Source organism: Antechinus flavipes, chromosome 4, assembly GCF_016432865.1.
Source record: "Antechinus flavipes isolate AdamAnt ecotype Samford, QLD, Australia chromosome 4, AdamAnt_v2, whole genome shotgun sequence".
NCBI lineage: Eukaryota > Metazoa > Chordata > Mammalia > Dasyuromorphia > Dasyuridae > Antechinus > Antechinus flavipes.
In genome coordinates this window covers 412696760-412722033 of record NC_067401.1, presented here as the reverse complement: position 1 = coordinate 412722033, position 25274 = coordinate 412696760, and the positions used below count along the sequence as shown (strand labels likewise).

The following is a 25274-nucleotide window of genomic DNA, read 5'->3' as shown; positions in this document are numbered from 1 at the left end:
TTTTTTTTTTAAACTTCAGTGTCCTCCTCTGAAGGTGAACCCCGGTGTTCTCTGTTCCCATAGTAAATTTCTATAGTAAGATGGGTTCTTTCTTCTTTGCCTGTTCATTTTTTTTTTTTTATTAATAAGAGGTATTAGTGTAAACATCTCTAATCATGGGGTAGAGGGGTGGTCCCTCAAGCTTCACTTCAGCTCTCCCTTCTGATATGGAACCACAAACTAAGAGTTTCACTCTCCAGCAAGTGCTTACAGCCAACAGCATCCCTGTCTCTCTGCCTCTACACTCACTTCTCATTTAGAGCCCTGTCTCTGCAGCACAAGGTTCACTCAGTCTTCCTGGACTCAGAACCTGACTTCACAAGCAGTTCGAAGGTGAAATTGTCTGTGCTTTCTGTGGAGACTCCAGTCACACCTAATTAGCCCAAGGGATCCACACTTGGAGTTTCTACAGAGATGTTTGGGAAGTGTATGCACTTCACATAGGTTAATCCACAGCCCAAGGTCCTTCTTCAGATTTTCTTGAGTTGTATCTGGATGATCCCTACCTATTCAGCCCCAAGGCTTCTTAATTTTTCACCAGTCTTATGTTTGCCCCGAGGCACAAATTTGTTCTATTTCTGGGGGATATCTGGAGAGCTTAAAATTTACCAATCTATTCTACCATCTTCCCAGAATCCTCCCTCAAAGAGAGTTTAAAAAAATTAGTTTGGCATGGCTCTGTAAGAATGGTTATCAAAAGTACTAAGTACTAGACTGCAGAATGAACAAAGGCTAGTTACTAGGAGTAAGCATCATAGGATGAGAGGAGATCCCATAGTAATTTTCTATGACAGTATTTTTGTTATTGGTTTTGCTCATTCTTCCAACTTAATTCATGACTTTTAATTTATGTTAAATTTGGGCTATGCTCTTGGGGTGGAAAGAGCACTGTTCCAAACTTCTTATGCTGGTGATACAAAACATTTTGCTGACCTTCACCAGGGGTATGGGGCCTCACTGCTGGCCTGTCCTGAAGACCTCATTGATAACTGCTTGGGTTGTGACCTACTACTGGATTGCCTAGATGCCACCTTTGTTGGACTGTGCTCCTCTTTTATCTGAGTGAGGCAGAATTTTTTTTGCTAGCTTTTAAAGTTATTTTGGACTAAGAAATTATTTCACCCTATGCTTTCCAGTTTTCCACTTTATTCCCTTTAGTGTATTATACAATTCAGACTTGGTAATCTACTGAATGAGACTGTCTCAATGCCTTTCTAGTAACTGTCTCCCATGTTTACAATGATCCACCTCCTCACCTCTTTGTCTTAAGTGCTCTTTCTTCCACTAAGAATCAGATCAAATACTAGAGCCTTCAGTAGTCCTTCCTTGCTTCCACCTCATGCTATGGGTTCCCTTCACAAATTATTTTCTATTTGCTTATGTATATATTTTATATACACCTAGTATTTGTACATTGTCTCTCCCATTAAACTTGCTTCTCTTTATATTTATACACCTTTGTATAGTAGTGCTTAGCAAATAGTAAATGTGTAGTAAAAGCTTGTTGAGTGACTGATTGGTTAACTGACTTATTTATACAGACTGGCTAAGGAGAATTAGTTTAAAACATACACAGGAACACATATACACACAATTGGCTGGTCAATTTTGGGTATGTATTTGCAAGTTTATTCTGCTCTATTGCTCAGTATTATTAAGTTAGGAATGTTTTGAGTGATATCTTCTGAAACAGTTGAGCATGGCCTCAAGGGACTTTGCTCTGAAGAGAATAGGAACTTTATATACTTAACTGTGTATTTTATGACTAGATCTGCTGGCTGGATTATTCTCTTTCTTTTGTAGGTCTTTGGTCAAATGCCAATTTATATAGTTCATGATTTACAGTGGACCTTATGGCCAGAGTTACCCCAAAATTTGGTAAGTCAAACTCAAACCTTCATTATGTGGAAAATGCATATGGGGAGGATGTAGGAATAAATTGAAGGATGGTTAGAGAAAGAGAGAGAATACAAAACCTGAGGCAAGTTGAAGGCACACAAGGAACAGGAAAGCCAATATTGAACCAGGTAAATAGTGTGTGTGTGTGTGTGTATAGAGACAGGGATATGTGTGTGTGTATAGAGACAGGACAGAGAGGAAAAAAGAGAGAGAAAGAAAAAAGGAGACAAGGAAAGAGAGAGGGGAAGTGGGAAAGGGGAAAAGAGATTGAGAGAGGAAGAGAGAAAGGGAGATAAGGAAAGAAGGAGAGGTTCCTTATCAGTAAATTGGCTGCACCCTTGTTAAATGTTTACTTACTACTTGGCAGGCTAAAATTTATGCATATAACTATAAAAATCAAGACCCTGCCTGCTCAGAAGGAGCTTAATAGGAAAAACCAATTCTTTTTTTGGAAGTGAGAGTATGGAGGGGTGTCTATGGAAGACTGTTTTGGGAAGAAAGATTCATTCTTCACATAGACCATAGATATACTATTTTAACAGCTTTACCACGTTCAGAAAAGTAAATTTAAAAATGAAAGACTACCATAAGAATTCAAACCATTATTTCTCCTCCTTCCTAATACAACTTTCTCTTTACCAATCTCAACTCCAGACTATAGTTTCCTTTCTTTGGACCCTCTCTCACTTAATTCTCAGATGTTGGTTAGATCCAGCTTTGTCAGGAAGAAAGAGAAGGGATTGTCAGTTTCCCCAATTTTGAGATTCCCAGTAAACATTATTTTCTCCTCTATTCCTGTCCTTCTTGAATTCTAGGTTGCCAAGTACAAAGGTTTACTGACGTGGTTGGAAAAATACAGATTACCTTATTTCTGCAAGACCAACTTATGTCACCATTATATGCTCTGTAAGGAACTCATCAATTTCATCAGATCTTCAGAGGGTGGTGAGCACAGTTCAATTTCAACTGAACAACCTTTATTTTTTTTTTTTAATTTTTAAAAACTTTTTATTGACAGAACCCATGCCAGGGTAATTTTTTACAGCATTATCCCTTGCATTCACTTCTGTTCCCATTTTTCCCCTCCCTCCCTCCACCCCTCCCCCAGATGGCAAGCAGTCCTTTATATGTTAAATAGGTTACAGTATATCCTAGATACAATATATGTGTGCAGAACCGAACAATTCTCTTGTTGCACAGGAAGAATTAGATTCAGAAGGTATAAATAACCCGGGAAGAAAAACAAAAATGCAAGCAGTTTATATTCATTTCCCAGTGTCCTTTCTTTGGATGTAGCTGCTTCTGTCCATCCTTGATCAATTGAAACTGAATTAGCTCTCTTTATCGAAGAGATCCACTTCCATCAGAATACATCCTCAAACAGTATCGTTGTTGAGGTATATAATGAGTCCTGCTCATTTCACTTAGTATCAGTTCATGTAAGTCTCGCCAGTCCTCTCTGTATTCATCCTGCTGGTCATTCCTTACAGAACAATAATATTCCATAACATTCTTATACCACAATTTACTCACCCATTCTCCAATTGATAGGCATCCATTCATTTTCCAGCTTCTAGCCACTACAAACAGGGCAAACATTTTGGCACATACAGGTCCCTTTCCCTTCTTTAGTATCTCTTTGGGGTACAAGCCCAGTAGTAACACTGCTGGATTAAAGGGTATGCATAGTTTGATAACTTTTTGAGCATAGTTCCAAATTGTTCTCCAGAATGGCTGGATGTGTTCACAATTCCACCAACAATGTATCAGTGTTCCTGTTTTCCCACATCCCCTCCAACATTCTGCATTGTCTTTCCCTATCATTCTAGCCAATCTGACAGGTGTGTAGTGGTATCTCGGAGTTTCTTAATTTGCATTTCTCTGATTAATAATGATTTGGAGCATATTTTCACATGGCTATAAATCAACTGAACAACTTTTAAACAATTATTCTGTTCAGAGCACCATGCAATGTGCTAAGAGAGATACAAAGACTAGCACACACAATGTTCCTTCCCTTAAGGAACTTATAATCATGTAGGAGTATAAATTATAAAACACAAGTAATTTGATAAGCAATAATTTATGGTTTTGTCCATTAGAAAAATGCAAAAAAGGGAGGGGAAAGGGTTTAAATAATTATAGACAGGAAAAATCAAAGAAGTCTTTGTAGGGAATGTGGTATTGTAATAGGACTGTTCGAGATGGGTAGGAATATAAGAGGTAAATTGTTGTAGGGAAGATATTCTAGTCCTAGACAATAGCATGAACAAAGGTGGAAAAGCAAAGGGCATGTTTAGGAAGTATATTTTAGTTTGACTAGATCATAATGTGTGGAAATGAGAAATATGAAATAATAGAAGACTAGGTGGAGAGTTGCCTGAATACCAGGAAAAGAAATTTGAACTTTAATCAGTAAGCTTCAAGAAAGTGAAGGTTGAACAATATCTTGAGGCTCCAACAAAATGAGTAGAAGGAGCAGGGGTGAGCTATCTAAGGGAGAAAGAGTGCGATATTGTTTTGTGACAGACATTAAAGGAAATAATAACAATGAGAATACAATGGAAGGCCACAAGGCTTCCAAACAAGAATTCCATGCCCAATAGACTTCATTAAGGGTTCACATGTTCATATTGCTTGGGTGTCTTTGGAGAAGTTGGCACAGAGAATAGGATTAAGATTTTCTTTAGAGATTGCTGCTTTCAGTAATGGGCTTACAAGGCAGGAGACCTGTCTTTTTGAACCAACTCAACATATTTAGAGAAATCATTCCAGAGATAGGGGGCAAACATTCAATTTTATTTTCACATTTCCCCACTGTCTGTACAAGCTATAACTCAATGAACTAACTGACCACAATTAAGGGGATTCAGGGCCAACCTAGGGCATGCAAAACCACATTATTATATTTAGATAGATGAGCCTCTGCCATCATAGTTGTCCCCAATACCTGAGTATTCCAGAAATGATTTTCTAGTATTTGAACCTACAGCCTTGGTTTCCTGAACACGATGGTCTAATGGGATGACTAGCCTCATCTAGGAGGAGATTGGCTATTTACAAAGTTGCCAGGGGGATTGGGGACCACCCTTTCACTGTCAGATTTTCCTGGCAGCCAAGATGATGAGATGGAAGACAGCAGACCAGTGGTTGCTCTACAAATGTGTTGGTGGTGTCCGAGGGATGTGGCGTTTCTGTGCCTACCTCAGTGGCACAGCAGGTGGGTCTGCAGCTATTCCTGTGATCTGCTTCCTTCCATCCTCCTTTTCTCCATCTTCTCTCTTCGATTAAATCACAGTGGGGGGGAAGGGGAGGACGTGGTTTTAGTATATAAAATATGAGTGCTGATTCCTTTTCAAATCAAGATTTAAGAAAATGAAGATCCAGTGAGTCCACTTTGCCAATCCATTTAAGTCAGCCTGTCAAGGAAAACTCCCTGGAAATTGACTCCATATAGGAAGAGGACAAAAATGGGTCTTTGTCTACTCTATGCTGAAAACATCATGGTGTAATTACTAACCACACACCCTGAGCACTTTGCAGGAATAGGATAGCAGTGCTTAAGACCTCAGTCTCCCCCTTCCTCACTTGGCTGTTGGTGACACAGTTAGAATTTTGCATCCCTGACTGCAGTTTTGGGTTTGGGACCCGTATTAAATGAAGAGTCAGGGAAGAGAGCCTTTTTTTTTTTCTCTCTCCTGCCTCCTCTACTTCTTCAGCATAAGTTGGCTGTGTTCTGAGGAATAAGAAAGGAAAGAGTGGACAGACAATGTTCTGAATATCCTTCCTAGAGTGATCCCTGTACTTAACTTGTCCTCCTCCGGAATATGGTGCAATTCCACTAGCTGCTTTTCTGGAGCAACCATGCATTGTCCTCAGTGTCCTGAGGAGAAGCAGCAAGAAAAATAGTAGAGAAAAGTCTGAACTCAGAATCAAAAAGGCCTGGCTTCAAGTCCAATCTCTTACTCTTATCTGTGATCTTAGGCAAGTAACCGAATATCTTTGAACCTATTTTTCCTCCTCTGTCTTCCTTGTCCTAGGGGGGCTGTACCCAGGGGGGTGGCAACTCACTGTATGATTGTAGATCCACATTATACCTTTTTCAAAGGATGCCCAAGGTCAACAAGGATGTGAGATCCCGAACCCCAAGAAAGCTGCTCCTGTCACCAACTAAATTTGCTTCAGGCCCCAGAATTCCTATTTGTACCTCCATATCCTATCTTTCCTTCCAGGTAATGGGGCTTTTGAAAAGAGAGAAATTTTACTCCAAGAAGCTTTTCCTGGTAAATCTAGATTGTGTGACAGGGAGTTCAGATGTATCAATCCTTCAAACAAACCAGGATGGGGACTGCCAACCCTTCCTCTGCATGCAATTTAATCTCCTTTTACTTTGCTGTCTACTCTGCAGGGGAGGAACTGGTGGAGTTCTGGATAATTGCTGAGAGAATCCTTGGGATAGATGAGACGAATGATAAACAGAAGGACACTTATCTGTCCCTCCTCCTTGTGCTGAAGGCCACTCACTTGCAGGAAGGGTCTTCTGTCCTGATTCTTTGCAATATGAACATCAGTAAGAATCTCAAAGGCATCATAAGCAGGAAATGGGGCGGGAGCGGGGAGGGGGGGGAGTCAATAGATTCAAATCATTTTTCAATTGTTCACTTCAAAACTCATTCTCCTTGTTATTGATAATTACTGTGCCTGTGGAGTCCAAAGAGGAAGGGTCTGAAAAAAGGCACTGTCAATTAGGTTGGTACTTTGCATTACCCTCCAATTTTAGATTAGCTAATCCTGTGATCATTCCCATTTATATGGATGCATGAGAGTTGATTAAGAAACACAGGGCTAGAAAGTCTTATCTATGGTCATCTAATGCTGATAGCTAAATATACCTCTAATTTCTAAATAAAAGAGATTTCAAGACTCTACATAATCTTCAATATTTCCTTGGATTTTTTTTTCTTTTATTTATCCATTCAGTAGTCTGGGTTAGATTGTATTATACCAAGCAAGATTTACGTGTATTCTTCTCCCCACTCCATATCGGAGTCAACATACTGGGCAGAGTCCAATTAATTAACACCATTTCCCTCAGCAGATTTGAGCTCTAGCTATAGTATCTACTACTGATTTACTAGTTCAGTTTCCCCATCAGTTAAATGAGCATAAAGGGATTAAAGTTTGGATTCCCCTTCCCTCTCAGGATGGCCATAAGGAACAAGCAAGATAATACATTGAAAAGCACTTGGAGTAGCAAAATGATCATCTTTTCTTTTTTTAAATTCTAATAATCATTTATTTTGTCTCTTGCCTATTCCTTCCCTGAAAAAAAAAATCACCATTCTATCTTCACCCTTGATGTCTGTGTCCTTTCCAGAGTCGCTGATGAACCTCTCTGTGTGGCATCCCAAACAATCCACTACCAGGAGAGAGCTCTTGAGCCGCATGCAAAAAGTGGCCCTATTCAAAATCCAGAGTTATTGGCTTCCAAACTTTTACATTCATTGTAAGATCAATATGGCCAAGGAGGAGGAGTGCCAGGCTCTGATGCAGGAGTATGAAGAACGCCTTGGTCAGGATGATGAAGAAGAAGAAGATAATGAAGATGAAGATGATGAAGAAGAAGACAAATATAGAGCCTCCATATCAAGTGACCTCCCCCTGAAGATGAGCATTAGGAGACTTTATGTGACCCGGAAACCTTACTGTAGCAAAAAGATGAAGAAGAAGATGTGGCGATTTATTGAACAGGGCACATGGACTGTTGAGCCGGAACTGCCTCTTATTCACACTTTGCATACCTCAAAGAGCAAGTTGCATGACAAAGGGTTTCAAGGCCTCCCTGATGTCTTCAGGCCACCAAAACTCGTTGTGCATGTGGGTGCCCTGCGACCATTGCGTTTTAAAAACAGTCTAGATGATTTAAAGGTAAAGGAGAGCATCACTTCCACAATCTTCAGCTCCAAGGTGGATACTAAAAACTTTCCGCCCTTTAACCTAGAAGGAGTCTGTGAGAAGAAATTCACAGCCAAATTGCGAAACTCCACTCCTATTATCAACTACCCCTCCCGATTATCCCTAAAGAAAGTGATTAAGAAAGGTTACTCCTTTGAATACCTGCACTGGGCTTTGACTGCTGATTCCTATGCGGGGAACCCTTTTGGAGACTACCTTAAGAGTAAGCACTACAAGATGGAAAACCGCCTCCTGCGTCTCTGGAAGGACCTGGACAATTTCCTGACCATTTGCATCAGTGCAAAGAAAGGTGGTAATCTGCTATTTCGGCACACTCTTGGAAATCGCATCTGTGAGCTCTACCTCAATGAGGACAACGGCCCTACCCTGCCACTCAAACCTCAAACCATCCAGCGTCTGAAACAGCTGCTGCCTTCTGGGAATGTGATTCCCTGGATCCCCACTGCACAGAAAGAGATATGCAAGGTAGACTAGGATGCCCAGAGCTAGCATTGAATTTGGCCCTTGAGAGAACAGATGTCTCTATCACTGGGTGGATTCTAGCAATATTATTGCTAGTAGTCCTATTATTAATCCCATATAATTATGGAGGAGAGTGGTACAAGCTTGAATGAGCTTCTTAAAATAACAGATCTATTGAATCTGCCAGGTCACTGAACAGCAGGCTACTTTTGTCCACTTCCTTTTGAAAGTACCCAAAGAAAAATTCATCTAAAATCCACTTGGGCTTTTGTCTGTAGTTGCTGTTGTCTATACCTAGTATAGTCACGTTCCTATATACTGGATTTGTTATGGGGTCTTCACTATTTATCTCTCTAATCTAGGAAAGCTTAAGAAAAGCATTCCTCATGTTTAGAAGAATTGCATATGTTTAACCTAAATTGGATTAGTTGCTGTCTAGGGGAGGGGACAGATGGAGAGGGAGGGAGAAAAAATTTGGAAGACAAGATTTTCCAAAAATGAATGTTGAAAACTATCTTCGTATATATTTTGGAAAAGAAAAAAAAACTATTATTATAAAAAAGGAAGTCATTCTGCCTTCTAAAAGAACTGTGGGAATTTGAATAAGGGATTTACTACCCTGGTCTAAACAACTATGATCCTACACTCTTCTAGCAGGCCTCATAGGATCAGATAGCAAATGGGAAGACAAAGGAAGAAGGTCATAGCAATAAAACCTGTTATCAGCGCTCCATACTAACTAGGTAAGCTATAGTGCAATGAAGTCCATAGTTTGAGACTTTATTAGATCTGAGCTAGTAGTCTCAGGCTAATTTTGAAGAAGCCTAGGGCTAAAAGTAATGGTTTAGGTTACTATTTCCAGCTCCCAGTTCAATTGAATTCAGCAAATAATTATTACAAGGCACTGTGCTAGGTGCTCTGTGAGACATATCATGAATGGTGTGGTCCCTGCTGTCAAAGAGTAAGGCAGGAGAACATCTAATATAAAAGATAAGATGTATATAAATGTCCACAATATGGTATAAAAGATGAAAAGAAAAATAAAAAAATAAAGGGAAGGGCTATGAGTATTCAGAGTAAGGAGATGTCACTTCCAATGGGTGAAAGAAGGGAAATTTAAGTGGATCTATGAAATGTAGGTAGGATTTCAACAACCAGAGCAAATTATGCAAAATGCCACTCTTTATGTAAATAGTTATTAGCTGAGCTCCAAAGAGTTCCCAAATGAAGTGTCATCCTTGAGGCAAAGGAATGGGAGTAGTTAGTATTGTTCATTACAGTTGAGCTTTTCTTCTATACTAGAGTTTCCTGATAAAACAGCCTATTCAAAAAAGATTTATGTAATGTGCTTTGTAAATTGTCAAACTCCACATATATCTTAGTAGTTACTATTGTTGTTGTTTCTTATTATTAGCCTGAATGGAACAGAAGTCCTGGTGAGCCAGAAAATACAACATTTGTTTCAATACCTCATATTTTGTGTTTGGATTTTAGATTCTTGCTTCCTTCTTTGATGACTTCCTTGATCTGGATGACTACTGGTTTCTCATCTTTGTGGTAGGAGAGGCTAAGGAATTGGTATTGGGTGGAGGAGGTACTGGGGAATTCACGTGAGTGTTTGGGCAAAAGAGATGGCTGTTCTGCCAGAGGTTGACAACCAGAATTTTATATTTTTGTAGTTCCCAAGGAATTGTGATACCCATTTATGCTTCAGGTATGAATAACAGATCATCGTGTCCAGCATAAAAGGAATTGAGTGCTCTCACTTTCTTTAAAATAAGTCCAATCTACACATATCTAACCCCAACTTTTTTCCTCCACAGACTTTCAGACCAGCAAGATTTCACTTCTAATAGAAACTGGGTCCAATGGGGAGGTGGAGGGAGAGGGAATTTATACAAAAGGGGATTATTCTTCTCATCTCATGGATGAACCAGAAGAAAACTACTTCTGGTGTGGTCTCCTGTTCTTATAGCAAACTCAAAACCTCTTTCTGTTAGTCTCAAAAGAATAGCAGTGAAATCAAGAGGCAGAAAGCAAAGGAGCCCTTGGACAACATGGAATATATTCTATTGTGTAAGAGGATACAGGAATGCCTTATGCTGAGTCATGATTTGTCCACCCTGGAAGACATGGAAGCACTCACGGACACACACTGGCAAATGATAGCTCTGCAGGATCTGAAAAAAGGAGGAGCTCTCCATTTGGAACTACAGCCTACAGTGTACAGGGAAGGTAAAATTCATGGTTTCTGTGATCAAATGACAAAAATTATCTGAAGCCCTTATTATGCTTGTTGAATCGGCTGAAAATTCTTATAATTCTCTTTTTGTAACCCTTTGTCTTGTATTTATCATTAGTTCTGCAGGTTCCTAAAAAGCAGAGCCTCAATTTTCAGTTAGTCTCTGTTTTCTATCCCTTAATTCTAACTTGGATATGGGGTTCCTGTGGGGGACGCAGACATCCCATTCCATCACAATATCCCATTAAAATAAGATATATGTATATAAACATATAAATATATACGTAATGCATTTTAATGGAATTTTTTCACCAGGCCAACATTAATCAACTCAACGTGGAGCTCATTATTGGTAAGCAATCTGTCTCTGTATCCTCTTCCCCTTTGACAGATATAAGGCAAATGAGCTTTGAGGATCTGTGCAAGAACCACCCAAAAATGGCTATAGAGAAGATGAGTGAAGACTTTAAGAAGTATTATGAAAAGATATCTATAAATGCCAGTAAGTGCTTAAACATTAGAAAAAAATATTAAATCCTGAGGAAGGAAAAAGGAAGTTCCACATTCAAAAGATACCAGCTTATGGTAGAACTGTTTTGTTCTAGTGGGATGTTGATTGGAAGCAGTGCCTTTAGGGGAAGATACCCTGTCAATTCTACTTTGTACCCTAACTTTAATATGGACATGGGGTCCTCTATGTATTCAAATATAATTAATTAAAAGTTGTGATTCTTATAAGTTGGCCACCAAAAATAAAGACTTTTAACTATCTTGATCTAGAAGCTAGGTATATCTGTCTTCCTCTTCCCTATGCAAACTGAGGTAAAGAAAAAGATTGATAGAAGTGATCCAAGTCAAAATAGTTTCCTGTACTCATTGTTTTCATATTTCTCCAGAATTCTTTTCCACTGGAAATTTCTTGTTCTTTGGTGATAGTGCATAGTACCATGGCTCTCTCCTAATCACTTACTCCTCTTTAGTCCTTCTCATTCTCCTTTTGGCAAACCCTAATTTAGTCAATCATTCTTGTATAAATATAGGAAATCTCAAACTTTAAAATCTTATAACACTTGAAATTTCCCAATAGGAAAGATGCGGGCAAGCAAGAAGTTGTATCCTCATTTGCAATATCCGAGTCCCTTATCCTTCCTCAAGAAGGGAAGCAGTGTTTTGAGGAAACCCTCACTGAGACCCAGGTAAGAAATAGTTTTCTACATCTATTCCATCTTTGCAGGTCTGACCTCTCCCCTGAATTCCACTTCTGTATGAACCTTCTCCGATCTGATGCTAACAAACTCAATGTATCTGATACCAGTACTTCCACTGATAGGTCTGATGCTTCCATTTATTTTTCTAATCTAGTTAACTCTGTATGGATGGATGGTGTCACAATTCCTGATTCTTTCCCTTTCCCCTACTCCTCACATCCCATAAGTGACCTAAATTCTTGCTTTGCCAGGGTCTATTAATTATATCTCTTCCCAGTGTTTTCACACTAATCCAGACCCTTGCTACTCCTCATCTAAAGAACTACGATAAAGAATTTTCCTGAAGTCACTCTTCCCTTGAATCCATTAAGGGAACATAGTATTATAAAAGCTAGTTGTAGAAGGGAAGAAAGAAGCAATATGATTTAGAAGATCATCATAGTTAAGATCACCTTTGTCTAGTAATGGGGAATTGACCACTTTTTGTGACAATCCATTCTATATTTGAAGTATTTGAATTTTAAAGATGATTAGGGAAAAAACACTCTCCAGTGCTTACCCCTCTGACTTCATCCCTGTCCCAAACTATCCTGGGAATTGAATTATTGTCATGTCCTGCAATTATGCCCTCATTATAGCCCCTATCTACCCAAGAATGTTCCCATTCCCCTGTCTGATGGGGCCTGAACCACAATTTCCAAGCTGTACATACTAACTTAATTTCTCTCTCCCTGCCCTTTCTTTGAAGTAAAAATAATAGCTGCAAGACTAATGGCAGTCTTGCTTGTGTATTTTGCTTGCTTTAAAAAAACACAAAAAAAACACTTATATAAACAGTGTGCCTCAGTTGCTTGAAGGCTTTGGAAGTATATTCCCATTTTGGTCAGCTACCTTAAACTCTCCACATTAATTTTTTTTTTTTTTAATCTCTTCTTGCCTCTGTTTCTCTGGCATTACAATATGACCCTGGGCAAGTCACTTAGCCCTGTTTATTTAGGTTTTTTTTTTCATCTTCAGTAAAATGAGGGGGAGGAGGGAATGGAATGGCCAACACAAGTACTTTTGCCAAGAAAATTCCACATGGAGTCATAGAGATATGAAAATATTGTAATGGGCTGAGGCTTGAGTTGATGCACTGAGGTCCCAAGCACATGAGGCTAAATAGTAATTGGACCATACTCTATTAATATATAAGCTTGGAGAAAGAATGGCCCCCACCCATTCTTTGTGCAAGTCCTGATGTGTTGTATGGGAAATGACGATTTTGGGAAGTCTGCACCATAGCCTGGGTATAAAAGGCATCTGTACCCACTGTGGCACAGCGTCTTATGATCTCCTCTAAAGGAGCATCCTTGCGCAGTCCTAGTATAATTCTTCGGCAAACCTCATTAGCATTTTCCTTAGCAAGTTGCCTTATCAAAATGTCTGCTATTGGATTTTCTCCATTTGTTCTTATGATAGCTGTCTGCAAGCGTCCCACAAAGTCAGCAAAGGGTTCATTTGGCCCTTGTGTTATTTTTGTGAAGGCCCCCCTTTGTCGTCTTTATTGTGGAGAGAAGCCCACGCTTTGATAGAATTAGCAGCAATTTGCTGATATGCTGCTACAGAATAACTAATTTGTGCTGCAACATCTGCATAAGGACCGACACCTGTAAGTAGGTCATAGGTGATTGCAGCATGAACTCCACTTTGAATATTTTGTTGGGCTTGTATCTACAGCACTCACTATATTCAGAAAGCCACAAGTAGTTTTGTCCAGGTTCTAGGCATATCTTTGCTATAGATTTCCAGTCATCAGGGGTCAAGACTTCAAAAGCCAAATTTTGTAATAGCATCTTAACATAAGCTGATGTAGCCCCATAAAGAGTGCAAGCTTTTTTCAGGTCTTTGAGGATATCTATATCAAAAGGAGAGTATCTTCTACTTTCTTGACCTGAAGAATTAAACTGGTGAATAACTGGAAAAATGTGGTGTTGGATTTCCAATACATTTCTCCCTTCTTCTTTGGCCTTAATTAGTCCCTTTTGCAATCTAGTCAAAGGAGCAGCTGGATGCTGGGGGGGAGGTGCTGGATGCCGGGGGGGAGGTGCTGGATGCTGGGGAGGAGGTGCTGTTGCTGTCACTGCCCCCCCCACTACCCCTCCTCCCTCCATCCAGGAGGGTGGAGTTGATGGAGGAGAGTCAATTACCTGCTCCTCAGGTGGGGCTGAGGCTGCCTCAGATTCACCCTGCCCTTGAGCCTCACTTAAGTCTCCCTGCCCTGTGGGGATATGGCCATTAATCTGTTCTTTGTCTTCCTCCTTTATCTCAGGCTTCCGCATTTGGCCATTCTTAAGAGTTTTTTCTTTTTCTCCAAAAACTAGTACGGTATTTTAAGGCCAACTGTATCGTATTGTATAAATAGAATGCCTCGAAGGGAACTGACTGAGGGTTGTCAATGTTATAATCAGAGATCTGTTGACCAACCAATGCCCAGTTACCCAGAGAGATTTGCTCTTCCTCTAAGAACCCAGGGGAGGTGCGTTTTAATGTACCCAGAAGTTTAGCTGCGTGTTCCCAAGATACAACTAGCCCTTCCTCTTCTATCAGTTCACGCAGGCTTTCTATAGCACCACTCCTGGGTGGGGGGTGGGGGATGGAGAATCTTTACCTAGGATCTGTCCCATTTCAGCCAAAAAGTTACTGCTTTAGTCTTTAAGAAAATAAGTTCCCTGTTTGTCTTATACTCACCTAAGTTTCTGGTCACTGGAGACTTCTTCAGTGAAAGTAGGGTCCTTGGTTCCCACGCTTGGGCGCCAAATGTAATGACCACGTATTTAAAATCAGCCGGAGTCAGGAATTCAGGTTAAGGGAAAAATCTTCAATATTTATTGAAGTGAAGAGGTGAATAAAGATTGCGATAGCAAATATAGGCAAGAAAGATTGCGATAGCAAATATAGGCAGTTGCGACAGGAAGCCAGCTAAGAGAGAGCGAGGCGAGCAGAGCCGAGACAACCGTGGCAATGGCAATCCCAAAAGCCTCTCCTCCCCTTCCTTTTCCATTCCCCTGCCTCCACCCACCAAAATCGTCATTTCCTATACAACACATCAGGACTTGCACAAAGAGTGGGTGGGGGCCATTCTTTCTCCAAGCTTATATATTAATAGAGTATGGTCCAATTACTATTTAGCCTCATGTGCTTGGGACCTCAGTGCATCAACTCAAGCCTCAGCCCATTACAAAATATTACTGAAATAACTAAATAACAATAAAAAAAGACAGTTAAAAAGCATTTCAGAGTAACATAAAAGCAGATGGAAAGTTCCAGGCAAAAAGTTTTAAAGAAATAAGCAAGCAAGAAAAGATCCCAAGAATTCCCTATTACGGTCCTAGAGTTCATTTTACATCCTCCTTGCCCAAATGTTCCCCATCCAGATCCCACATCCACTCTGTAACATTTTGCTCACATCAGTTTCAGTTGGTTTTATGGGATTTTGGTGGATTAATTCAAGCCTCCTTAGCTTCACCAGTATCCTGGCTCCCAAAGCTATGTTTTAGCTCTTTCCACCTAACTAGGATCACATGAACTATTTTGGACTGCCATTTCACATTATTTACAATACATAAAAAATTCCAGGTCTTTTTCACATAAACTGTCATCTAAATGCTTTTCTCCTGTGCAATTGATTTTTTAATTTTTTTTTTATTATTGGGGGAGAGAGGGCTTTTTGGTTGGGGTTTTTTACAATTGATTTTTTAACTCAAGTGCAGATCTTTTCATTTATCTACTGTATCTGTAATGCCCCTTCTCCTACATCATGCTCTCTCTCTCTCTCTCTCTCTCTCTCTCTCTCTCTCTCTCTCTCTCTCTCTCTCTCCCCACACACACACACACACACACACACACACACACAACTTGTTTCATTCCATTTTCTATGTAAGTCTTACTCTACCACATTATTGTGTTTATGATACAAGGTATCCATAGAAAATACATTTCATAAGGTTTTAAGTTGGAAAGACGTTTAGTATGGATCCAGCAACAAACTGCAGGTCTCCTCTTGCCTGACTGATCACTCTTTCTTTATCTCTTTTCTTAGATTGCCTTCTTATCTCCTATCCCCTAATTTTTCATGGCTCTGTCTTGAACCCTCTTCTTTCTCTATGCCCTCTCTCTTAAGTGATATCCTCCATATGGATTCAATTATATTAGTTACACAAATGATCCCCAAATCTACATTTTAGCCAATCTTTTTCTTAAATTCCAGTTTCATATAAACTACCTACTGGATTCTCCAAGCCATTTCCTGTTCTATCAACTTCCTGATTTTTGAAGGCAGCATCATTTTTGCAGTTATCTAAGTTTGAATCTTCAGAGTAATTCTTGACTCTTCCTTCTCATTTATTCCCTCTAATCATTTTCACGTTCTAAATCTTTTTTATTTATAACTTTTCCCTCACACCTTATGACCACCCCCCTAATTCACATACTAATCATGAGTTATCTCTACTATTGCAATAATCTTCTACTCAGAGTTTCTTCTCTCTAAGCAATCACTCACAGCTAACAAAGTCATCTTATATTTATCTAAATGCTCATATCTTTGTTTCTTTCATAAAGTGAAATGATATAGACAGAGAAACTTAAGAAGACTTGTTTGAATTGATGCAGAATAAAGTGTAAACAAAATTAGTAAATAAAAAATTAATTAGATAGTGACCACAATGGTGTAAAAGAAAAATATAATGAATGACTTCAAAAACTCTGATTAATGAAATGATTGATCATAACTTCAGTAAAGTAATAGTGAAGCATGATTTCTATCTCTCACTAAGTATATTATGATTCATACATTATCAGGCACGCTTATTTGTTCTCATTTACAATAATTCTTTGTTATAAGAGGTATGGAGAAATCTTTTTTGAAAGTAACAGTGATATTTAAAAGATAAATCTCTTGGGGGAAAAACAAACATTGTTAGACATCTCCTTCATTTAACACTTATTCATTAATCAAACACTAAGCATAACATTCCACCAGTAAGAACTCTCTTCACAAATCTCTCTCCTTCTTATTCCATGAAGATACATTGAGGAACTGTCAAATGTCATGCTTAAAGTCTAGCAGATTATATATGTCGATGGCACTTTGCTGATCTGGGAATATTTAACAACTAGCTCTCTATCTAATATATGTTAAAGTTTAATATGATTCATTTACATTTTCTCCATCACTTAAGTCTAAACTATCAAATTTACTATCAGTAAATTTGCTGATTTCTGAAATGTAAATGCTAACAATGAAAATTTCACAACTGGATCATAGTAGAATATACAAGCTGACTTAAACACATTCCTGAAATTAAGTTAATCTGTCATGACTCCAGAGGTGGAGCCAAGATGATAGAGAAAAGGCAAGGACTTTGCTTCTCCTCTAAACTTCTCTAAACACTTTTAAATAATGCTCAAAGCAAATCCTAGAGTCGCAAAACCCAAAAAAGGATGGAGTGAACCAATTTTTTTGTCCCAAGAAAACTTAAAAGGCAAAGAAAAGGTCTGTCATGCCAGGATAAAAGTGAATCACAGTTTGGTGTAGACTATCAGTATAAACCAAGCCCCAGGAAACCAGGAGCAGTTATTGGAAGAGACCAAATCAGCAAAGGCAGCTGTGCCTTCAGGAGTCCTCAATCCACAAATAGTAAGGATATCAGACAACTAAGGGTCCCTTTGCTGGAAGACCTGGATACCAGTTCCAGGGCAAGGAGGAGTTCTAGCACACCAGACCTTGTGGCTGCAGTGGAGCAGAGCCCCTATTTACAGTTCCATCATGGAAAAGAGTGCTTATGGTCCAGTGAACATTACAGGAAAGTAGGAAATACACCTCTAAATCATATCATCATAAAAGTGAATCACAGTTTGGTGCAGACTGCCAGTATAAACCAAGCCCCGCAAACCAGGAGCAATTATTGGAAGAGACCAAATCAGCAAGGCAGCTGTGCCTTCAGGAGTTCTCAATCCACAAATAATAAGGATATCAGATAAATGAGGATCCCTTTGCTGGAAGACCTGGATACCAGTTCCAGGGCAAGGAGGAGTTCTAGCACACCAGGCCTTGTGGCTGCAGTGGAGCAGAGCCCCTATTTACAGTTCCAGCATGGAAAAGAGTGTTTATGTACCAGTGAACATTACAGAAGAGTAGGAAATACACCTCTAAATCATATCATCTTGAAAAAACCAAAAACTTACAAGTCTCTAAAATTGCCTCTCATAAAAGCTGTGAACCCTGAAGCTTGGGACACTGCCCTTTTCATTGTTGGAAACATAGACTCACTTTAACAAAAAGTTAAAGTTAAGAAAATGGCTAGAAAATGAGCAAACAGCAGGAAAACAGCAGGAAAAAAAAACTATAGAAAGTTATTATAGTGACAAGGAAAATCAAAATGAAGAAGAAAACAAAATCAAAGCCTCTATATTCAAAGCCTCAAATTAAAATATGAATTAACTCCAGCCCTTGGAAGAACTCAAAAAAGATTTTTTAAAATCAAGTAAGAGAGGTGGGGAGAATGGAAAGAGAAATGAGAGTGATACAAGAAAATCATGAAAAAAAGGTCAAGAACTTCATTAAAGACACACACACACACACACACACACACACACACACACACACACAGAGATACACAGCCTCAAAACCAGAACAGATTAAATGTTAAAAGAGGCACCAAAAAAAAAAAAAAAAAATCCAAGGAACATAAGAATGATTTCAAAAACAAAATTGTCCAAATGGAAAAAGAGATACAAAAATCCATTGAAGAAAGAATTCCTTAAAAAGTAGAATTGGGGAGCAGCTAGTTGGTACAGTAGATAGAGCACTGGCCCTGAAGTCAGGACCACTTGAGTTCAAATTCAGCCTCAGACACTTAATACTTTCTAGCTGTGTGACCCTGAGCAAGTCACTTAACCCCAAATGCCTCAGGGGGAAAAAAGTAGAATTGGGCAAATGGACATTAATGAGATATCAAGAAACAATACCATCAAAATAATTTAAAAATAAAAGAAAATATGAGATATCTCATTGGAAATGCTGACCTGGAAAACAGATCTGTGAGTGATAATTTAAGAATTATTGGACTGCCTGAGAGCCATGATTTAAAAAAAAATAAATATAGCCTAGACATCATCTTGAAAAAATTAACAAGAAAAACTGTCCTGATACAGAGGGTAAAATAGAAATTGAAGCAATCCACTAATCACATCCTGAAAGAGATCCCAAAATGAAACCTTTTAGGAATATAATAGCCAAATTCCAGAGCTCCCAGGTCAAGGAGAAAATATTGCAAATAGCCAAAAAACGCAAAAAACCCAATTTCAATATCATGGAACAAAATTTAGCAGCTTCCATATTAAAAGAGCAGAGGGCGTGAAATATAACATTCTCGAGTCAAAAAAAAAAAAAAAACAAAACAAAAAAACTAGGATTACAACCAAGAATCACTCAGCAATAATCCTCCAAGGGAAAAATGGATTTTCAGTGAAATAGAGGGCTTTTAAGTATTCCTGATAAAAGGCCAGATTTTAATATAAATTTGAATGTTCAAACTCAAGACTCAAGAAAAGCATTAAAAAAAGAGAGACCATAATTGATGAGGTTAAATTGCTCATATTTCTACATAGATAAAATACTTATATCATCAGAATTGGCTCAAAGAGGGAATAATAAGCACAGTCAATTGGGTATATCTTATCACAGAAATCTATCTTACTGTAGAAATCTATCTTACTATACAGGAAAGGAGGAAGGAAAGGAAATAAGGTGGAGGACAAAAGCTGGTAGAAAGGAGGGAAGATTGGGGGAGATAAAATCCAGATGCAAAACACTTTTGAAAAGGGATAGGGTCAAAGGAAAGAAAGTGGGATAGAGGGGGGAAATAAGATGGAGGGGAATACATAGTTGGCAATCATAAACTGAAAAAAATTTACATTGAGTTTGTCTAATAAAGACCTCATTTCTCAGATATATAAAGAACTGAGTCAAATGTATAGAAATGAGTCATTCCTCAATTGATAAATGGACAAAGAATATGGACAAGCAGTTTTCAAAGTAATTAAATTCATATAAAACAATGCTCTAAATCACTATTAATTAGAGAAATCCAAACTCTGAGCTACCACTACACACCTGTAAGATTGGCTGATATGACAGAAAAAGAAAGTGACAAATGTTTGGGAAAATTAAAACACTGATGCACTATTATTCAGCTGTTCTGGAGAACAATTTAGAACTATGCCTAAAGGGCTATAAAACCATGGATACCCTTTTACCAAGTAGTACCACTCTCTAAAGGGATTTTTTATTTAAAGAAGAAAAGGACCTACATGTACAAAAATATTTATAGAATCTCTTTTTTGCAGTGGGAAAGAATTGGAAATTTAGGGAATGTCCATCACTGGATAATGTCTACACAAATTATTGCATATATGATTATGATGAATATAATTGTACTATAAGAAATGATGAGCAAGAGGGGAAAGAATCCACATGTGCAAAACTGTAGCAATTTTTTTTTTTTTGTGGAGGCAAGGAATTGAAAATTGAGTGGCTACCCATCAGTTGGGAAATGGCTAAATAAGTTGTGGAATATTAATGGAATGGAATGCTGTTATGGGCCAGAACTTGAAACAAAGTGCTAAGTCTGTGGTTATTTAGCATGATGCTTAACAGTTCTCTAGTTCAGTACATGTACTTAGTACTTACTATAGTTCTATAAGATTCACACCTTTGATAAGAGAGCATATAAGCTCGGATAAACTCATCCAGAATGAGAACTATCCTCCTTTGCTTCTCAACTGAAACCAAGATCCAGAAGACCTCCAGAAAAACTAGCTGAGTCCCAAGTGAAGGAGACTAAAGTTTGAAGGAGACAATAAAGGATCTGGACTTTAACAACCTTGGCTACTCGTGTGGTGATTACTGAACTGAAACGAAGGCTACCGCCAGAGATCCCAAGAAAACCTCAACAGAGAATATTACATTTTAGAGAGAATATTACAGAATGCTATTGTTTTACAAGAAATTATGAGCAGCCTTATTTCAGAAGAGCCTGGAAAGACTTACATGAACTAATGCTGAATAAAGTGAGCAGAACTAGGAGAACATTGTACACAATCACAGCAAGATTGTATGATGATCAACTATGAGAGACAACTCTTCTCAGTAATGGAGTGATGCAAGACAATTCCAATGACTTGGGATGGAAAATGCCATCCATATCCAGAGAAAGAATTGAATATGGTTTGAAGCACACTATTTTCATCTTTTTTATTTGCCTTTTCTTTTTCAATTTTCCCCCCTTTTGTTCTGATTTTCTTTCCCAGCATGACTAATATATAAATATGTTTATAATAATTATACATGAATAACTTATATCAGTTTGCTTACTGTCTTGGGAAGGGACCTGGTAAGGGAGAAATAGAGAAAAAATTGGAACTCAAAATGTGAAAAAAAAAATGAATGTGAAAAGCATCTTTACATGTAATTGGAAAAATAAAATACTTTAAAAATTAAAAACAAAAAGAAATAAGTTCACAGAATGCTCACAGAAAAACCTGGAAAGATTTAATATGAACTAATAGAAAAGAGCTAAACCAGGAGAACAATGTACACAGTAAAAGCAATATTGTATGAAGATATTTTATGAATAATATAGCTCTTCTCAATAATATGATGATTCAAGAAAATTCTGAACGTCTGTCTATCTCTAGAGAAAAAAGTTCTGGAGCCAGAAAAAAAAGACATTTTTTTCTTAACATCCTTTATTTTTCTTGGTTTTATTTTTGGCTGTGGTTTTTTTTTTTTTTTTTTTTTTTTTTTTTTTTTTTTTTTTTACAGTATAACTTACGTGGAAATGTGTTTTGCATATTACAACATATGTAAAATCTATGTCAAATTGCTTACCTTCTCAATGCAGGGGAGAGAAAAGAGAAAGCATCTGTAACTCAAGATTTGAAGAAAAATGTTAAAATCATTTTATATGTAATTGGAAAAAAAATTAAATTAAAAAAAATCTGTCATGCCTTCTTGACAAATGTATTCTGCTCATAGTTGCTTCTTTTCTAGTGTATTTGGTTTTTTTGTTGTGAGGGATTAATATGAAGTCCATAATTTTTGGAATCTTTTTCTTTTCCTTGTCAGAAATTGAAAACATTTCTCACCTGTTGTCCTATGGGACTTCTCTTTCATCCATGTTTCATCAAACTTCACAGATAGCATTAAAATATACAAGTTGATGGTAGAATGGGAAGAATCTTGGATTTGGTGTTCAAGCTCAGGAACTAGATTTTGAATCCTGTGTATCCTGTGTTTCAAATTCCTAGCTTTATCAACCATGTACCAAGTCACTTAACTTTTCTGAGAATAATTTTGTTTCTCTGTAAAAGAAAGGAAGATAATACCTATAGTACTTAAATTTAATTCTATCCAATATTTTAAGCGCCTAGTAGTGCCAGGTACCATGCCAACCACTGAAATTACTTAATACTTTTCCTCATGTGAAAATCAAATGAGATGATGTAAGGAAAGCGTTTTGCAAAACTTAAGCACTTTTTAAATGACACCTATTCTTTAGGTATCCTAGGATTGAATTCATGTGATTCACATGAACAGCTTAGGAACAGTTAAGTGTTCTTTTATTGTCTCTTCACTTATCTTGGATTTCAATTTTCTCCTTCATTTTTGTCTCATTCTTTCCAATTTAAAGCTCCTCCTCCTTTTTAAAAAATAACAAGAATTCGCTTTTGAGTAATACCTGAAGATTTACCAACCACTTCCCTCATAGTAAGCCTGTGGAATAAGCATTCACATTCTTATCCCCACTAAACAGGGAAGGATGCTGGTCTTCAGCAATGTTGAATGACTTTTTCTGATGTCACACAGTCAGCAAGCATTTATTTAACTCTTACTATGTGCCAGGCACTGTGATAAGCTCTAAAAATACAAATGAAAGCAAAAATATAGTCCCTGCCCTCAAGAAACTCATTTTAAAAAGGGAAACATAAATAACTAGGTGCATATTAGATACAGGGTAAATGGTAGGTTATCTTAGAAGGAAGGCATATCACAGCTGAGAATGAAATACAGGTCCAGTTCTCTTTCAAGGAGTTCAGAGGTCTAACTAAAACAAGAATGTGAGCATTGCTTTTTCAGACTCATCCATCATCAGTCATTGTGTCATTTTGCTATGTCTGTGGCGTGAGCAAGCAGATCAACCCTAACATACAAGGGCAACTGTACTCCTACATTGACTCATCACTGGAGGGAGGAGTGTCTACATATGGAGACAGCCAAGCCTCACCCCACTGGTGATCCAACAATCTAAGACCTGCCACTATAGGAACCCTAGAATGGTCATATGAATAGTAACTTGCTGTTACTAGTCATTTTATGGTGGTGTTGGTAGTGGTAGCAGAAAACAGGGCAAGCTCATCTAAGTGAATATCAGGAATCCATTCCAGAAGCAATGGTCAAGGGATACAGCACATTGGGACAATTTGGTCCCTGTGGTCTTAGGATCCTTATCGTCTACATCTCCATTTGTGAATTTGTGGAGCTTCCTAGTGTTTCTTCCTGAGAATTTTAAAGCTCGGGAAATTGGTGCTATCTGCATGTGGACTTAAAAAATGGGAGTTGCTGGTAAGAGCCCTCTTTGTTTTGGGAGGAGGGAGGAGGGGTAAGCCAGAGGCATGGTCTAGTCCATAAAGTCCTAGAATCTGTTGTGTCTGTCTCTGTTCATGGGAAGGAGGAAGGGATGAGCACTTATTACCTATCATGTGCCAGCCACTGGGATAAGCGCTTTATAAATATAAATGAATTTGATTTTCACAACAATCTTGAAAGGTAGATGCTACTATTATCCCCATTTTACAACTGAGAAAAATAAAGCAGCCAGAGGCTAAGTGTAACCTCACAACTAGTGACCTTAGATGGCCTTAACTTCAAGCCAAAAACTCTCTCCATTTTGCCAACCTGATGCCATAGGAACATACACTTCTCCTTAAGAAGGAAATAATCCTTCACGGACCCTAAACGCTGGGGCTGTTCTTTCTTTCCTGTAACCTAAGATAACTTTTTTTTTTCCTCTCTGTAAGTCCTTTATGTTTCCCTTAGAATTTTTCAAAAGCCTGAGCCTATTCAGAGCTTTAAATCTTCCTACACTATTCTTTGTGTGTGTGTGTGTGTGTGTGTGTGTGTGTATCCTTACTTCTGCATTTCATTTGTGTGCATTTTTAAATCTTTACCCCTTCCAGCAAACAATCATAAAGACCATTCCACTAAGTTCTGGTGATACCTATGAAGTTTCATTTATAGCTGAGCATGAAAATAACAAGTTCACAGTCACACTCTGTTCATTTTTGTATATATGTTTAAAGCAAAGGGCATAATTTATATTTCTCTTACTGATAGGAGAGACAGAGAAAAAAGATAGTAAAAGACAGAAAAAGACAAAGGTTGAAAAAGAAAAGATAAACAGACTGAGAGAAAGAGAAAGAAATGAGGAGGGAGGAGAGAAAGAGAGAGAGACAGAGACAGAGACAGAGGCACAGAGACAGAGAGACAGAGACAGAGACAGAAAGAGAGACAAAGAGAGGAAGGGAGGGACAGAGAAAGAGACAAAGACAGAGACAGAGAGAGAGAAAGAGAAAATAGGGAGACAGAGACAAAGAACTAGGGAGAGAGATAATGGGGGGAAGAGAAAGAGAAGAGAGATTTGTCTTTTTTCATGCACCTAATCAGGTTTAGAAGCTGTTTCTCAGAAGTTTTCTCTTTATATCATTTTCAGTTTAAAATGTATATTGATCTAATCAGTTCTGTAAGGAAATGCTTTCATTTCTCTGGGTTTCCTTAGATTTAGCCATATTATTACAGATGAAAATTATGCATCTATATTTGGAGAGCTTCAGAGGTCATCTAGGCCAACTTGATTCTTTTCTGGATGAGGAAATTGAAGGCCAGAGAGGATAAAAGACTTTCTTAGATCAAAGAATAGAAGAGTCAGAATTCAAACCCAGGTCTTCTGACTCCCACCCCTATGCTCTTTCCACTATGCTAGGCTGTCATAGCCAAATGTTCCTCCTTCTAATGCTTTGTCATGGTCCAGACCAGAAAATCCCATTCACTGACATTTTCAGTCAAGGGATCTCCCTCTCTCTGAAGCTCTCACCTTCAATTCTGCCAGATAATCTCTCCAAATATTGTTATTCTAAAAATAGAGACTTTGCTACTCAAGAGACCTTCAGTGGCTTCCTGTTTGTTTAGAGAATAAAGTTCAAACTTCTCAGCCTTGCACAGAGCCTTCAATACTTGGATTCATTTATGTATCTTCAACTCAAAGTAATATACCTCTAATCTCATTGATGTAATGCTTCTCTAGTAACTTTCTTCCTTTCCTCCCTCTTTCTCCCTCTTCTTCTCT

At 38.2% G+C, this 25274-nt stretch overlaps 1 protein-coding gene across 1 annotated transcript in view; it reads left to right on the top strand.

The window, feature by feature from the left end:
* The first annotated feature begins 1803 nt into the window (after positions 1 to 1803).
* RGSL1 (regulator of G protein signaling like 1) overlaps positions 1804 to 25274 on the top strand; it is a 65158-nt gene continuing 41687 nt past the window's right edge. Inside the window, exons 1-9 of the mRNA XM_051998823.1 lie at positions 1804 to 1917; positions 2754 to 2883; positions 5054 to 5158; positions 6347 to 6508; positions 7316 to 8379; positions 9871 to 9933; positions 10377 to 10611; positions 11010 to 11120; positions 11706 to 11814. Of these exons, the coding sequence (XP_051854783.1) occupies positions 1855 to 1917; positions 2754 to 2883; positions 5054 to 5158; positions 6347 to 6508; positions 7316 to 8379; positions 9871 to 9933; positions 10377 to 10611; positions 11010 to 11120; positions 11706 to 11814 (2042 nt within the window). The 5' untranslated portion in view covers positions 1804 to 1854. The remainder of the gene's footprint in view (positions 1918 to 2753; positions 2884 to 5053; positions 5159 to 6346; positions 6509 to 7315; positions 8380 to 9870; positions 9934 to 10376; positions 10612 to 11009; positions 11121 to 11705; positions 11815 to 25274) is intronic.